Consider the following 14,820-nt stretch of genomic DNA (forward strand, 5'->3'; position numbering starts at 1 on the left):
CACGGGTTTCACGACTTTTGCATATGTAAAAAAAATATATATATTTTTTTCACTAAAATGTGTGTTTCCCCCCAAATTTCACATTTTTGCAAGGGTTAATAGCAGAAAAAAAAATTGTAACCCAATCTCTTCTGAGTATGGAGGTACCCCATAAGTGGACCTGAAGTGCACTACAGGCGAACTACAATGCTCAGAAGAGGAGGAGCACCATTGAGCTTTTGGAAAGAGAATTAGTTTGGAATGGTAGTCAGGGGCCATGTGCATTTACAAAGCCCCCCGTGGTGCCAGAACAGTGGACCCCCCCCCCACATGTGACCCCATTTTGGAAACTACACCCCTTACAGAATTTAATAAGCGGTGCAGTGAGCATTTACACCCCACTGGCGTTTGACAGATCTTTGGAACAGTGGGCTGTGCAAATGGAAAATGCAATTTTTCATTTTCACAGATCACTGTTCCAAAAATCTGTCAGACACCTGTGGGGCGTAAATGCTCACTGTACCCCTTATTACATTACATGAGGGGTGTAGTTTCCAAAATGGGGTCACATATGGGGGGGTCCATTGTTCTGGTACCATGGGGGCTTTGTAAACACACGTGGCCTTCAATTCCGGACAAATTTTCTCTTCAAAATCCCAATGGCGCTCCTTCTCTTCTGAGCATTGTAGTGCACCCATAGAGCACTTTACATCCACATATGGGGTATGCTCTTGCTCAGAAGAAATTGGGTTATAAATTTTGGGGGGCTTTTTTTTATTTTCCCTTGTGAAAATGAAAAATTTAGGGTGACACCAGCATTTTAGTGAAATTTTTTTTTTTTTCCATTTTCCCATCCAACTTTAATGAAAATTTGTCAAACACCTGTGGGGTGTTCAGGCTCACTATACCCCTTGTTACGTTCCGTGAGGGGTGTCGTTTCCAGAATGGGGTCACATGTGGGTATTTATTTTTTGGGGTTTATGTCAGAACCGCTGTAAAATCAGCCACCCCTGTGCAAATCACCAATTTAGGCCTCAAATGTACATGGTGCGCTCTCAGTCCTGAGCCTTGTTGTGCGTCCGCAGAGCATTTTACGTCCACATCTGGGGTATCTCCGTACTCAGGAGAAATTGCGTTACAAATTTTGGGGGTCTTTTTTTCCTTTTACCTCCCGTGAAAATAAAAAGTAAAGGACAACACCAGCATGTTAGTGCAAAAAAAAATTTTTTTTTTACACTAACAGGCTGGTGTAGACCCCAACTTTTCTTTTTCATAAGGGTTAAAAGGAAAAAAGCCCCCAAAATTAGTAGTGCAATTTCTCCTGAGTACGGAGATACCCCATATGTGGCCCTAAACTGTTTCCTTGAAATACGACAGGGCTCCGAAGTGAGAGAGCGCCATGCGCATTTGAGGACTAAATTAGGGATTGCACAGGGGTGGACATAGGGGTATTCTACGCCAGTGATTCCCAAACAGGGTGCCTCCAGCTGTTTCTACAGCATGCCTGGACAGTTAGTGGCTGTCCGGAAATGCTGGGAGTTGTTGTTTTGCAACAGCTGGAGGCTCTGTTTTGGAAACACTGCCGTACAAAATGTTTTTTATTTTTTATTAGGGGGACAGTGTAAGGGGGTGTATATGTAGTGTTTTACTCTTTATTATGTGTAAGTGTAGTGTTTTTAGGGTACGATCACACTGGCAGAGGTTTACAGTGAATTTACCGCTAGGAGTTTGCGCTGCGGTGAAAAATTTGCCACAGCCCAAACTTGAAGCAGAAAACTTACTGTAAACCCGCCAGTGTGAATGTACCCTGTACGTTCACATGGGGGGGGGGGGGGGGCAAACCTCCAGCTGTTTCAAAACTACAACTCCCAGCATGTACTGACAGACCGTGCATGCTGGGAGTTGTACTTTTGCAACAGCTGGAGGCACACTGGTTGGAAAACCTTCAGTTAGGTTCTGTTACCTAACTCAGTATTTTCCAACCAGTGTGCCTCCAGCTGTTGCAAAACTTCAACTCCCAGCATGTACTGATCGCCGAAAGGCATGCTGGGAGATGTAGTTATGCAACAGCTGGAGGGATCGCAACTACAACTCCCAGCATGCAGAGACAGCTGTTTGCTGTTTAGGCTTGCTGGGAGTTGTAGTTTTGCAACATCTGGAGAGCTATAGTTTACAGACCACTGCACAGTGGTCTCCAAACTGTGGACCTCCAGATGTTGCAAAACTACAACTCCCAGCATGCCCAGACAGCAAACTGCTGTCTGGGCATGCCGGGAGTTGTAGTTTTGCAAGATCTGGAGGTGCACAGTATAGAGATCACTTTGCAGTGGTCTCAAACTGTAGACCTCCAGCTGTTGCAAAACTGCAACTCCCAGCAAGCCTAAACAACTCTTTGGGCATGCTGGGAGTTGTAGTTTTGCAACATCTGGAGGGTTACAGTTTAGAGACCACTATAGTGGTCTCAGACTGTAGCCCTCCAGATGTTGCTAAGTAACTCACCGGCTTCAGTCGGATCCAGGAAGCTGAGTCGCGGTCCTCTTCTTCCGCCGATCATCGCCCGCTGCCGGCGCTGATCGTCTCCCGCTGCCGTCGCCGATGGGTAAGTGGATCTTGGGCGCCGGTCCCTGTCGGTTTCCCCGTTCTGCCCCGCCTATTGTGGGTGGGCAGGACGGGGAAACCGAAAGTAAACCCCTCCGCCCCCGATCTGCTATTGGTGGTCGCGTCTAGACCACCAATAGCAGAGATAGAAGGGGTGGCAACCCTGCCACCTCACTCCTATCGCTACAGGTGGATCGTGGGTGTCTAAGACACCCGCGATCCCCCTTCTATTCCGGGCACCGGATCACCATAGACCCGTATGTCCCGGAATCGGCGCAAATCGCAAGTGTGAATTCACTTGCGATTTGCGCCGATTGCCGACATGGGGGGGTCTAATGACCCCCTGGGCATTTGCGCGGGGTGCCTGCTGATAGATATCAGCAGTCACCCCGGCGCGATCCCCGCCCGACGCGCGGCGGGGACCGAAATTCCCACGGGCGTACAGGTACGCCCTTGGTCCTTAATTACCAAGGAGCAAAGGCGTACCTGTACGCCCTTGGTCCTTAAGGGGTTAATCCCAACTATATTTTAACTAATTATCTAAAAACCAGGCTTGAGGATGAAGTTCTCATAGTCAGTGAGCCGCTTTTTCCCCAAAGATCTAAGTGAGACCAGGTTTACCGGGCTTGGCTTGTTTATCTCTAGTAGCGAGACTAGCTGATCCAGAGCAATGGATCAGCCATGATATAAATACCTAAAAATTGCCCTGAACCGACTAATAGACAAAATAAAGATTGGAATGTTCCCTGCTCTTCATAAAAAAATGTTAATTGGTAAAAAATTATCTTCTGAACAAAACCCCTTCAATTCTCTTACATCTAAATTATTATTATTATTAGTATGATTATGATTAAGAATAATATTTTTGATATGTCATGAAGACATACAAAAGTGTTAATCGATCAGGGTCTGAGTGTTCAGATCCCACCGATCACTAGAGCAAGCAAGGAGAAGTGCAGGCTTTGTATGTTCTCTTCTAGTTCTGCTTCACATCACTGAGACGGTCTCATACTGGAAATGTTTGGAACCCTCTGAAAATGGAAATCTTTGGGACGGTCACGCTTACATAGTCAAAGAGCAGGGAGAGAAGTGCGCAGTTAGTGATCAGTTGATGTCTTTACATTCAGATCCTCACTAATAAAACCTTCTGACAAGACCCTAAGACTTGGTACCCTCTGATTAAACTTACAAAGAGATCAAATGGTTTTTAGGTCTAAGGGAAAAATCAGTCCCATTGTGTGTCCTCCCTGTGTCATTGTCAGGGTCCGGAGTGGTATGCAGGGATGACATGGGTAGTGGATCCTCTATGTCAGTGAGGTAATGGGGTGGGCTGTACCAGGGGAACGGAATCTAAGGGGTTACTGGATTTCACCAGAGCCCGCCGCAAGGCAGGATGGACTTGCTGCGGCAGGTAACCCCCAGGTCGTTCCACCCAATAGCGACTCAACCCCAACTGACGGCTGAGTCAGGCGCGGTACACAAGGACTAGGCAAAAGGCAAGGTCAGATGTAGCAGAAGGTCAGGGCAGGCGGCAACGGTTCGTAGTCAAGGGCAATGGCAAGGGTCTGGATACACAGGCAATGGACACACGGGAATGCTTTCACTGGCACAAGGCAACAAGATCCGACAAGGACAGGAAGGGGAAGTGGGTTTTTATAATGTGGGAAGTGATAAGTAATGATTGGGCCAGGCACCAATTAATGGTGCACTCACCCTTTAAATTTCAGAGAGCCGGCGCGCGTGCACCCTAGAGAGCGGGGCCACGCGCGCCGGGACAGGACAGCAGGAGGACGGGACAGGTGAGAAGATTGGGATGCGGCCCATGTGCAGGTGCGTCCCGCTATGCGGATCGCATCCCCGCCGGTGATAACAGAGCAGCGCTCCCGGTCAGCAGGTCTGACCAGGGCGCTGCACGCTGAAGAACGCCGCGATCGCTCCGGGGAGGAGCAGGGACCCGGAGCGCTCGGCATAACAGTCATCTGTGATCAATGTTATTACCGAATCAGAACATTAAACACTGATTTAATATGTTAAGAAAGTGTCATCGAGTCATGTATGTGAGTCTACAAATTTTAGGTTGAGTCTTCTGATGGCTTTCTTCATTTCCTTATTCTTCAGGCTGTAGATCAAAGGGTTAATAGTCGGAATAATAATGCAATAGGAAATCGCCAGCATCCTGTCCTCGTAAGAAGAAAATGGGTTGTCCAATCGAAGGTGAACAAACATGGCGGTCCCAAAGAATATGATAACAGAGACCAGGTGAGAGCCACAGGTGGAGAAGGCTTTATGGCGGGACTCTGTAGAGCTGAGGAGGAATATGGAGGTCAGTATCCGGGCGTAGGAGCAGAATATTAATATGGTTGGGAGCACCGTCGCGGTCACACTAATAAGTAATTGATAGACTTCAACAATGAATGTATTGGCACAGGCTATGCTCATCATTGGTGGAATGTCACAGAAGAAGTGAGCTACAAGATGGGACTCACAATAGGGCAAACTGAATATCAAGAAACATTCTATGACAGCATTTCCTATAGCAAAAGCAAATATACAGAATGTTATCTGATAACAAAGGTTTGTGGTCATCACAGTGGTGTACCTGAGGGGGTGACATATGGCCACGTACCGGTCAAACGCCATAACCGTGAGCAAGGCACATTCACAAGCAGCGGCCACTACGAAGGTGAAAAACTCAGTGGCGCAACCCACCAGCGAGATGCTCCGTCCATCCCAGAAGAAGCTCTGAAGAGCCTTAGGAACCGTAGAATTGATGGATAAAAGTTCAACAAAGGACAAAACCTTCAAGAATAAATACATAGGAGTGTAGAGCCGAGAACTGAACGTGACGGCCGATATGATGAGACCATTACCGACCAATGAGAGGAGGTAACAAACGAAGAAGAACAGGAAGAGACAAATCTGGGCAACAAGAGACAAATCTGAGAACCCAAGAAGGATGAATGTTGTCCCATTGCAGGAGACATCTCTTCTTTGCATTTTCTTTGAGGTGACTGAGCTCTATATGGTATATATGGTTCATATATGAGATCCAGCTGATGGCTTGGAGGGAAGACTCGGACTATCTTACATATTGGAAGGTGGTAGATGGGGATTTGGCGGCAGGTCAGTAGATCAAAGGGGGTGCAGTAATATTATTTGAGAAACACTTTGTGAAGAAACCTCAGATTTCTTTATCCGAATTTTGGATACAATTTGATTTGAGCCACGTAATATTTCTATGCAACTTCGTAAATTCAAAAAACAATTGCCTAATACAGTCTACTGTGAGAGTGATGTTTTATTGACTGTTTCTTGAGATATCAGCTGTGTGGATCTAGATAGCGGGATAGACGCTGGAATCGGGTCGCTAGTTTTGGAATACATTTGCACAATTGTTCGCCATCGGAGATGGAGCTATCGTCTACTATTTTTGGGTGAAGTAATGAGGATGGGGACCTGTATCGACAGCAATGAGATGAAGACTTTAATGCCATAATAAGAATACATACAGTGCCACATCTTTAAGCAAATAACCTATAATTCGTTACATAATGCACACAAATTATACAGAATTACACAGAATTATAAGTGTATCTCAATGTTTATGTAGCTCAGTCCTAGGCGTTCCCTGAGCTTTCATAGTAGCCTGAGACTCCACCATAGAAACAAACCCATTTACGTAGGACAGTGGTCTCAATCTGTGGCCCTCCAGGTGCTGCAAAACTTCAATTCCCAGTATGCCCGGACAGCCAACGGCTGAAGTTGAAGTTTTGCAACTAGTTTGAGACCATTGACATAAGATTAAAGTGGTATTCCACAGGAAAACATTATTATTATTTTTTTTTATCAACTGGTGCAAGAAAGTTAAACAGATTTGTAAATTACTTCCATAAAAAAAAAAAATCCTTCCAGTACTTATCAGCTGCTGTATACTACAGAGGAAGTTCTTTTCTTTTTGAATTTCTTTTCTGTCTGACCGCAGTTCTCTCTGCTGACACCTCTGTCCATGTCAGGCACTGTCCAGAGCAGGAGAGGTTTGCTATGGGGATTTGCTCCTACTCTGGACAGTTCCTGGCATGGACAGAGGTGTCAGCAGAGAGCACTGTGGTCAGACAGAAAGGAAATTCAAAAAGAAAAGAACTTCCTCTGGAGCGTACAGCAGCTGAAAAGTATTAAGAATTTTTAATAGAAGTAATTTACAAATCTGTTTAACATTCTGGCACCAGTTGATTTAACCCCTTAAGGACCGGGGGTTTTTCCGTTTTTGCATTTTCGTTTTTTGCTCCTTGCCTTTAAAAAATCATAACTCTTTCAATTTTGCACCTAAAAATCCATATGATGGCTTATTTTTTGCACCACCAATTCTACTTTGTAATGACGTCAGTCATTGTGCCCAAAAATCTACGGTGAAACGGGAAAAAAAATCATTGTGAGACAAAATTGAAAAAAAAAACGCCATTTTGTAACTTTTGGGGGCTTCCGTTTCTACGTAGTACATTTTTCGGTAAAAATTACACCTTACCTTTATTCTGTAGGTCCATATGATTAAAATGATACCCTACTTATACAGGTTTGAATTTGTCGCACTTCTGGAAAAAATCATAACTTCATGCAGAAAAATTCATACGTTTAAAATTGTCATCTTCTGACCCCTATAACTTTTTTATTTTTCCGTGTATGGGGCGGTATGAGGGCTCATTTTTTGCGCCGTGATCTGAAGTTTTTAACGGTATCATTTTTGCATTGATAGGACTTATTGATCGCTTTTTATTCATTTTTTCATGATATAGAAAGTGACCAAAAATGCACTATTTTGGACTTTGGAATTTTTTTGCGCGCACACCATTGACCGTGCGGTTTAATTAACGGTATATTTTTATAATTCGGACATTTCCGCACGCGGCGATACCATTTATGTTTATTTTTATTTTTATTTACACTGTGTTTTTTCTTTTATGGGAAAAGGGGGGTGATTCAAACTTTTAATAGGGAAGGGGTTAAATGATGTTTATTCACTTTTTTTTTGCACTTTTTTTTTGCAGTTTTATAGGTCCCATAGGGACCTATAACACTGCACACACTGATCTTTTACATTGATCACTGGTTTCTCATAAGAAACCAGTGATCGATGATTCTGCCGCATGACTGCTCATGCCTGGATCTCAGGCACTGAGCAGTCATTCGGCGATCGGACAGCGAGGAGGCAGGTAGGGGCCCTCCCGCTGTCCTGTCAGCTGTTCGGGATGCCGCGATTTCACCGCGGCTATCCCGAACAGCCCACTGAGCTAGCCGGCATGGTTTCGGTTTCACTTTAGACGCGGCGTTCAACTTTGAACGCCGCGTCTAAAGGGTTAATAGCGCGCGGCACAGCGATCAATGCCGCGCGCTATTAGCCACGGGTCCCGGCCGTTGTTAGAGGCCGGGCCCGAACCGCTATGACGCGGGGCCACGCCGTGGCCCCGCGTTATAGATCGGGAGTGGACACATGACGTTCCAGTACGTCATGTGTCCTTAAGGGGTTAAAAAAAACAAAACAAAAAATAAATCATGTTTTTTCAGTGGAGTACCCCTTTAATTCTGTGCAGAAAAGAAAAAGTAACAGATACATGGTGCACACTGCCAGCAGAGGATACCAAAATGAAATTTCAGAATGAAAGCTGTGATGGCATGAGAAGGGACTATTCTAATCCAAAAAGTTGTGTTTTTTAATGTAAAGTAATGGGACTTTGGATATACATTGATCCCTCAACATACGATGATAATTTGTTCCAAATGAACCACCGTTACTTGAATCCATTGTATGTTGAGGGATCCGGCAAGAATAATATAGAAAGTTGACGTGTCCCGCCACTCCGGACCGTCACCGAGGCCCTGGAACGTCGCTCTCCATTGCCGCCATCACGTTGCTGTGCACGCCGCTCCTATTGGATGACGATGAAGGAGAGTAACGGCCATGCAGCAGAGCATGAAGAGAACGGTCCGGAACATCGGGGACATGTGAATGACACTCACCGCAGCACACGGGGCACATTAAACAGCTATCCGGTAGCAGCTGAAGCAATCTGCGCTGCCGGACAGCCGTTTATGCGATAGCCTGGCATACAAAAGCATCGTATGTTGATGCTGCCTTCAACATGCAATGCCATCGTGTGTTGAAGTGATCGTAGATCGGGGGGATAACTGTACTGATGTCCTATTGCATTTTTAGAATGGACCTGGGGTGACCTGTGAGGTGTGACCAGCCCTGGTTATCTTTTACATTCCTGTCCTCTGTTATTCTCATCCAACAATTTTAGCAAATGTCGATTCCCATCAGGATCAGTGAGGTCAGAGTGCAGGATCTCATCCTCACATAGAAGCTTCATTCTGGAGATGTCTGAGGTCACAGACGTCACCAATCCCATCTCTCCCATCAGATTCTATCTACTTCCCCTTCTAGAAGAATTCTAAATTGTATATGAGATAGAAACAGGGACTGTAATACTCCACACAATGTTATATGTCAATGATTTAATAAAGAGGATATAGATGGGAGCAAGAAGAAAAGCACAAAGTCTTCATCCAGTCCCCTCTGCTGTGGTTTTGAAGAATTTTGGGATGTCGTACAGAAGTCACATAGAATGTCCCTCCGCACACAGTGACTCACCTCAGGGCAGCATTGAGCAGGGCTCCGAGATGGAGATAGGAGTCCTTCTTATATCTTCTTATTCTTCCTGTGACTTATCCTCCTAGGGACATCATCATTCCCCATTATTCTGCTCTGTGCCATCTCCTCTGCTCATTTATTATTAATTGTATCAAAATATAAAAAATTAAATAATAAAAATACACAAAGGAAAATACAAAAAGAAGAAAACAATTCCAACAAATAAAAATTAACCCCAAAAACGTAGTCAAAGGTGTAGTAAGAGCGAAGCGTGACAAGGGGAAATGTTGGAATGATGTAGGAATAGGGTTGGGTAGGCTTAGGGCAGTAAAGGGCACGTGTGAAGTTAGAAGGTGGAGCCGCAAGTTAGCAACTACCTTGTGCCCCCAAAGGCAGAGAATCTTCCCCGCTCTGCTTCTGTAAGGGCTATGAGGAATCTGGCTGGACGGGAGAGTGATGTAAGGTCTCATGGAGCTGCCCTACCTCCTGGTCCACATTTTCAGCCAGTGGTTGTTGTGGCTAGAGCCAAAGTACCAGAACTAAAGTGCTATGTGCCGGGGAGGGCCTGAAGGTCCATGGGTGGAGCTGCAGGAGCTAGAGAAGGTCAGCAGCTATGAATGAAAGCCAGGTTGATATGGGCCAGAAGTACCCGGCATAGTGAGAAAGAGTGCGCCATGGCCTCACCGGAAGTGGTGGATCAGCAGCCATCTTGCTTCCCAGTCTCTAGCAGTGCATGTGTCCCTTGGGGGTTGGCACTAGGCCTGATAGCTCTGCTTTTAGTGCCAGAGCTGTTGTGGGGAGCATTCTCCAGTACAAGGATAGTTGGGCCAGGACGTGCAGATGCCATGAAGTATTGCTTTGTAATAGGCTGAAACAAGTGCTAGCATGGGTGGCCAGTGCTGTATTGAAAAGCCAGCTGTATGTTTGCCACTGTCTTCGATATCCATGGAGTCGATGGCTTTTGGGGCTCTTTCCAGGGATCGTCGGATGAGTTCACCAGCATTCCTGCTGTGGGTTTGGGACTGGGGGGCTTTCTTTAGTTAAGAAAATGTGCAGAATGTTGTGAGGGGTCAAGGAGTAATTGGATCAGGGGGTAGGGCATGAGGATTAGTTTCTGGTGGTTTGGAGTGGTCAAACAGTGATGGGAATCGGCAACCATGGTGTCGGTGAGGAATGTAACTGCACAGGCAGAAGGTGCAACAGCAAGTGAGGTGGTGGTTGGTATTGGGGGGGTGAAGGGAGCAGAGGAATCTGTGGTCAAGAAATCTGTTGATGATATGCATTTAACTGAAAATTGGAAGAGGAGCATTGGGAGTAGTGACTAATTCTGTGGACATTCTTGAATTACCGTATATACTCAAATATACGACCCCAATATAAGCCGAGGCCCCTAATTTGACCCCAAAAACCTAAGAAAACTTATTGACTCGAGTATAATCCTAGGGTGGGAAATACATCACCCCCCTGTCATTATCCATCATCCCCCCTGTCATCATCCCCATCATCATCTAGACCGTCCCCCCTCCATGATCATACAGACCACCCTTTCATTGTCTACTCAACTCCCCAGTCGTTGCTCACTCAGTCCTTTCCTGATGCCTAGTAGCTGCAGGGACTGCCTGCATACAGGTCGGGAGGGTGAACCGGGCCATCCATCTTCACCGGGAGGCCCTCTTCTCCACTCCGGTCCAGCCCTGGGCTAGGGACGTCCGCAGCAGACGCCCCTGATGTCAAGGAAGCCTGCTGCGCACGGACATCCCTGCACAGCGGCGTCAATGCAGCGTCACTAATCCAGGGCAGACTCGGTGTAGAGAAGAGGGCCTCCCGGTGAAGATGGACGGCACAGACCGGCTTAACCTCCCCACCTGAATGCGGATAGTCCCTGCAGCAAAGGTAGACGGTACGTCGTCGTCGTCCCCCCCGGTAGCGCCAATCTCCTGTGATTTTAGTCAGTGTGATTAGTGTTAGAGAGTTGTTCTGTGCTTTTTTTAGTACCTAGACTCTATTGTGGGGGCATACTGAATTTATGGAGGGAACTTGTGGCTACGACATGACTAACCATTTTGTCAATGGAAGGTGTGACCCTCCTTGCGCTGGGACCACAGGCATATTAGCTTGTGGATAAGGCTCAAGGCTGAACTTTGGGAGGGAGGATGGCGGGATTAGTTGTTTTGCGAGGCAGCCACTGGTCAAGTGCTGGAGGGTCAAAAATTCACCAATGCACTGTGTTTTCAAAGAAGCTGTTAGTTACCATCGGGCACCATCCGTTTACCCATATTCATATATGTTGCCGTAACTTTGACGTAATGCCAGACATCACCAATCGGGCCAATGCCCTACATGGACTCTTTAGATGCCGCAGCATCTAATTGCGGAAAAATGCATTGCTGGTCATCTCAGTGGGCTCAGTGGGATTTTTTGGGGGATGAAGTTTTTTTTTATTTTATTCAACTTTTTATTAGATTATTTAAATATTTTAACTCCTCCTATAGGAGACTTTCACTGGTGATCTTCTGATAGCTCATATAGTATGATCTAATTGTGGCCTACAAGGGGTTAAAGGGGTTATCCAGGAATAGAAAACAGAGCTTATTTCTTTCAAAAACAGCTCCACATCTGTCCCCCGGTTGTGTGTGGTATTACAACTTGGCTCCATTTACTTGAATGGAGCTGAGCTACAGAACCACACCCAATCTGGAGACAGACGGGAAGGGTTTTTTGAAAGAAATGATCTCTGTTTTTCTATTCTTGGATAACCCCTTTAAACTTTAGCGCAGGTTTATCACAGGGGCCTCAGCTGTCATACTGACCTTAGAGCCATGTGCCATGCTGAGTGGCTAGGCCAGGCTCAGCAGTGGAAGCCATCTTATAGACAGAATCCATTACTAAGCCAGGGCTTAGCATTATCCACAAAAACAGTGCTAACCCCCAGTTATTACCCCGGTACCCACCGCCACAGGGTGCCGGAAAGAGCTGGTACCAACAGGCCTGGAGCATCAAATATGGAGCTCCTGGGCCTAGCGGATAACAGGCTGGTGTTATTTAGGTTGCCCAGGAGCGACATTTTTGACGCTTCAGGCCTGTTGTTACCGGCTCTTCCCGGCACCCCTGTGGTGGTGGGTACCGGGGTAATAATTGGGGGTTAGCGCTAGTTGTTTTTGGGGCTACTGCTAAGCCCTGACTTAGTAGTGGATATCGTCAATAAGACGGCTTCCACTACTAAGCCTGAAAATTCTATTAAAAAATTATTTTATTTAAAATACACTTCCCCACAGCCCTCGTTAACCATTGTATTAAAATAAAGAATTCCAGTTCATTCGCCGTAATCCACCGAATCTGCCGTAATCCTCTACATACACGGATCTGAAATGAGAAGAAAAAAAGAAAATTGGTTAGGACATTTATGGAGCGCCCATAATGCAATGTCTACCCAAACAGGGAGCCTCCGATTGGTGCAAAACTACAATTTGTGCAAAACTACATCTCCCAGCATGCCCAGCCTTTGGCTGTCTGGGCATTCTGGGAGTTGTAGTTTAGCAACAGCTGGAGTCTCCCTGTCTGGGAGGACACTTCCAGAAGGGTCTGTTTACATTATACAAAAACAATGTGAACAGAGACTCAAACTTACCAGCCTGGCTCCCGTCTGAAGCTCCACCTCCTAATTACATCATCACTAGGGGGTGGAGCTACACAGACCCACCCGGGACTAAAGGGGGTAAGTGGACCTTGTCTTCTATAGACACTATATACAGCTATCTCTTTCCTTGCCGGGCTGGCGAATAGCGCAAAATTCAGCAAGGGTTAAGTGAGCCAGCAATGTGTATACTGTAAACACATTGCAGGCTCACTGTAAGTTCTTTAAAAATAAAATTAATAAAAATTTCGATAAATGTCATTAAATACAATTGTTTCCATCACTACTGTATCTTTTTATTTTTTAATGGTACCCTACAAAATTGTATTAAAAAAATTATCTATATCACTTTTTGGGATTACTAAAGTCCAAAAAAGAATAAAAACAGCCGCAAAACGCTAAAAAAGTTAAAAAGTTAAAACCCACATGGCGTTTTTCATGGCATTTTTTCATTCCCATAGACTTCTACGTGCCAAGATTTTCCCGAAAAAAATGGCAAACTAGGATTTTCATGACGTTTATGAAAAACAGCCTCTGAGCCCAAAATAGCTGAAAAATGCCAAGGGATTATAAAAACGGCAAACTGAAAAACGGCAAGTGGATCTGATATTTTGCAGTTTACTATTGACTTGCAGCTAACATCTGGACACATCAGTGCGGAAAAATGGGCATTTTTTGGGGGGCGTTTTTGCGTGAAAATCCTCAGTGGAATTCTAGCCTAAAGGGGTTATCCAGGAGAAAAGCAGAGTTACTTTCTTTAAAAAACTGCTCCCGTCTGTCTCCAGTTTGGGTGTGGTTTTGCAGCTCAGCTCCATTGAAGTAAATGGAGCCAAGTTGTAAAACCAGACACAACCTGGAGACAGACGTGGAGCTTTTTTTGAAAGAAATTGGCTCTGTTATCCTATTCCTGGATAAGGGGTACTCCGGTGGACATTTTGTTCAGAATGCTCGGAACCAGAGGCCTTGATCGTAACGTCACGACCACGCCCCCTTGTGATGTCACACCCCAACCCCTCCATTCAGGTCTATAGGAGGGGCGTGGCATCAAAAGGGGGTGTGGCCGTGACATCACAACCATTGCTGCAGGAACCCGTCGTTTGTTTAGAATGCTGGGTGCTGCAAGGGATCGCGGGGGGCTATAGCAGCGGGACCCCCAATATCAGACATCTTATTCCCCATCCTTTGGATAGGGGATACAATGTCTAGCAGTGAAGTTGCCCTTTAACAGCGACATCTATCAGCTATTCTCGACCATCACAAGCATCTCTGTGTGGTTAACCACAAGTTAAATACATTCAGCTGAAAGTAATCAAAAAGGTCTCTACAGGTTAAACCACAAGATTTGCTCCCAACACAGACATCTATAATCTTAAATGGGAGAAAAGAAATATGCAGGCACTTGCTGGACTAGCTGAGATGGTCTGGTGCAGTATATATGCTAGTGGCAACAGGACAACAGAAATGCTGCAACTACGGTGGTGCTCATTTGTAGGAAAGGCCAAGCATGGTGTGACATCCACAAAAGAGGAAATACAAAGGCACTCACCCGTACAGTGATTCTTCTTGCTTTATTGTTCAAAAGTCCATACAGACATATGGCTGTGGCATGCAGCTACAGCAGGTGAGAGACGCCAGTGCGCACTGATAGGTGACAGCTGTTTCCTTCCTTTCGGAACTTCAACAGACCAATTCCTCTAGCCCGTGCTCCAGTGACTAAGTACACTCCCCTCTAGTGTGACATGGAACACAGGTAAGTGGAAGGGGTGGTACAAATAGAAAAAGTGATATAATATAAATATCATTATAAAACAGTGTAATACATATTTAAAAATCTATCTGTATCTATTCAGTTGCAAAAAGTCACAGAAAGACTCCCATGTCTATCCTGTCATTCAAACCTGCGTTTCCTTGTGCTCGTGTTCGCAGGATTCATCTGGCCTCTAATTCACGTAGTCTTTTTACA

The 14,820-nt window shown here is 45.5% G+C and overlaps 1 protein-coding gene across 1 annotated transcript; it reads right to left on the reverse strand.

Annotated features, from left to right (window-relative positions):
- Positions 1-4,626: 4,626 nt before the first annotated feature.
- On the reverse strand, positions 4,627-5,574 carry LOC130285393 (olfactory receptor 10J4-like). Its single transcript, XM_056536753.1, has one exon. The coding sequence runs from the start codon at positions 5,572-5,574 to the stop codon at positions 4,627-4,629; it is 948 nt and encodes a 315-aa protein (XP_056392728.1).
- Positions 5,575-14,820: the final 9,246 nt, after the last annotated feature.

This window comes from Hyla sarda, chromosome 8 (assembly GCF_029499605.1).
Source record: "Hyla sarda isolate aHylSar1 chromosome 8, aHylSar1.hap1, whole genome shotgun sequence".
NCBI lineage: Eukaryota > Metazoa > Chordata > Amphibia > Anura > Hylidae > Hyla > Hyla sarda.